General features: G+C 43.4%; 1 protein-coding gene across 1 annotated transcript; it reads right to left on the reverse strand.

Moving 5' to 3' along the window:
• Positions 1–1,180: 1,180 nt before the first annotated feature.
• LOC100629859 (interferon omega-2-like) lies at positions 1,181–1,768 on the reverse strand. The gene has a single exon (XM_003363959.3). It carries the CDS (start codon positions 1,766–1,768, stop codon positions 1,181–1,183), a length of 588 nt encoding a protein of 195 aa, XP_003364007.3.
• Between the last annotated feature and the right edge of the window lie 270 nt (positions 1,769–2,038).

The following is a 2,038-nucleotide window of genomic DNA, read 5'->3' on the forward strand; positions in this document are numbered from 1 at the left end:
TCTCATATGGTTTCTGTCCCATTATTTCTACTAACCCAGATCCTGCTCAGGTCACCAGCGGCGTCTGTTTTCAGGTCTACTGGGACACTTCAGTGCACACCTGCCCTGCAAGCACCACTCTGTCTTTTAAACACACTCGTCCCTTCAGTAGTCTCCCTGCTATCCGTCTCCATGTGTCCTAACTGCACTTGCCACCTGGCCTCAGTGCTCATTGCAGACTCTCCTCTGCCCAACCTTTAATTGTTGAGGGTCTGCAGGACTAAGTTTAGGTCCTCTCCTCATCGTCCACTCTATTATAGGTGACACATCCATCCCATGCCCTCCTGCCCAGATACACAGTTTAGAATCCCCAATTAGTACCTGCACCCAGGGCATTTGTTGTTCATTCTAGACCCATATGCCCAACAGCGAACAAGACTTCTGCAGTTACATATCTCCCAGGCACCCTAGAAAGGGCATCATTTTGCCCCCCAAAATTATTTTTATCTAAAGTTTCTGATGTGAAAACCTCATTCCCCTTTTCTTCTTTTTGTATTTTTTAATATAACTGAAATTTAAAAATTTATAATCTTTTTATGTCAGTTTCCCTGTATGACTGAGAGTTTCAACAGAGAAAGTTTGTTACATTTATTCACCTGTGTTTCTTGAAGGCAATTCCACAATCTCCCACTTTGATGCTCAGTTTATACATATGACATGAACTGAATGAATGAGTGGATGAATATGACCATCCATTCTTTGATTTTGTTTAGAAAACCAGGGTTTGGATTCAGGTTTTGGAGGATAAACAGACTCAGGAAGTTTTCTTTCATAAAAATTTAATGAACAAAACAAAAGGCAAATTTAAGAAAATGGAAAGATCAACAAGTTTTCTAAATTTTAGTACAATAAAAAGGCAAATATCTTTTATAGGAAAGTATAAATATAAATATGGTAAGACATAAATATAAATAAATAAATATGAATAAATAAATAAATAAAAGCATCAGGTCAGTCGTTTCTTAGGCACTGATGCCCCAGGACCCGAATATTTTTTACATATTCTTGCTTAATACTGCTGACAAAATATTTTCTCAAGTAAATTCAATAAAGACTGAGACTAAAGCAGAAATAAGAGCCTTTTGAAATGACCAAGGACATATGCAAGGGTAACATGACCCAGTAGTTAAGGAGAATCATTTCAAGGTGAGCCCAGGTCTCCATCCTTCATTCTTAACCTTCCTTGCAGGTTTGATGATGAAGGGAAGGATCTCATGATTTCCATTCGGACAATCTCCCAGGCACAGTCACTGTATTTCTTCTCTTTCAGGTAGAGATGGATCCCCCGGAAGTACCTCTTCACGGCCAGTGTAGGGCGCACAGTTCCCAGGGCGGATTCTTCCTCTCCCATCTCCTGCTCCAAACAGGTGTCCAGGTCTTCCAGCTGCCGAAGGAGTCCCGTGCAGAGTTCGTCCAGGAGGGTCGTGTTCCAGGCAGCAGACGAGCGCTCTGTGTGGAAGAGGCTGAAGATCTGCTGGAGCATCTCGTGGAGGACAGACGCGGCCTGGGCCTCTGGGAACTGCCTGCCATCCGCCATGTCCTGGGGGAACCTGAAGTCTTTTCTGTCCTTCAGACAGACTGTGGAGGAGATTCTCCTCATTTGGCCCAGAAGCACGAAGTTCTTCCTGCTAACCAGGATGTGGCTGTGAGGCAGGTCACAGCCCAGAGCTCCACCAGGGCCATAGCTGATCACCACCAGGGCCGTCAAGAGAGAGGGCAGGAGGGCCATGGGGAAAACGAGGGTGCTGCTGGCTGGCTGAGCTGGGTGTCTCTGAACCTTGGACCCGAGGTTCTCTGATGACATTCTTGCCAAGCATGGCCGTTAAATAGGGAACACTGTAATTTTCATTTTCTAAACATTTCTCTGTACTTTTACTTCCTTTTTTGTTTTCATTTACATATTCTCCATGTGGTCTAAGAAGACATCATCAAACCAAGCTATTAGTTTTGCAATAAAAGTTTAATGTTCCCAGTAAACTTCAGATGTGCCAATCTGAAT

The sequence above is a fragment of the Equus caballus genome, chromosome 23, assembly GCF_041296265.1.
Source record: "Equus caballus isolate H_3958 breed thoroughbred chromosome 23, TB-T2T, whole genome shotgun sequence".
NCBI classification, from domain to species: Eukaryota; Metazoa; Chordata; class Mammalia; order Perissodactyla; family Equidae; genus Equus; species Equus caballus.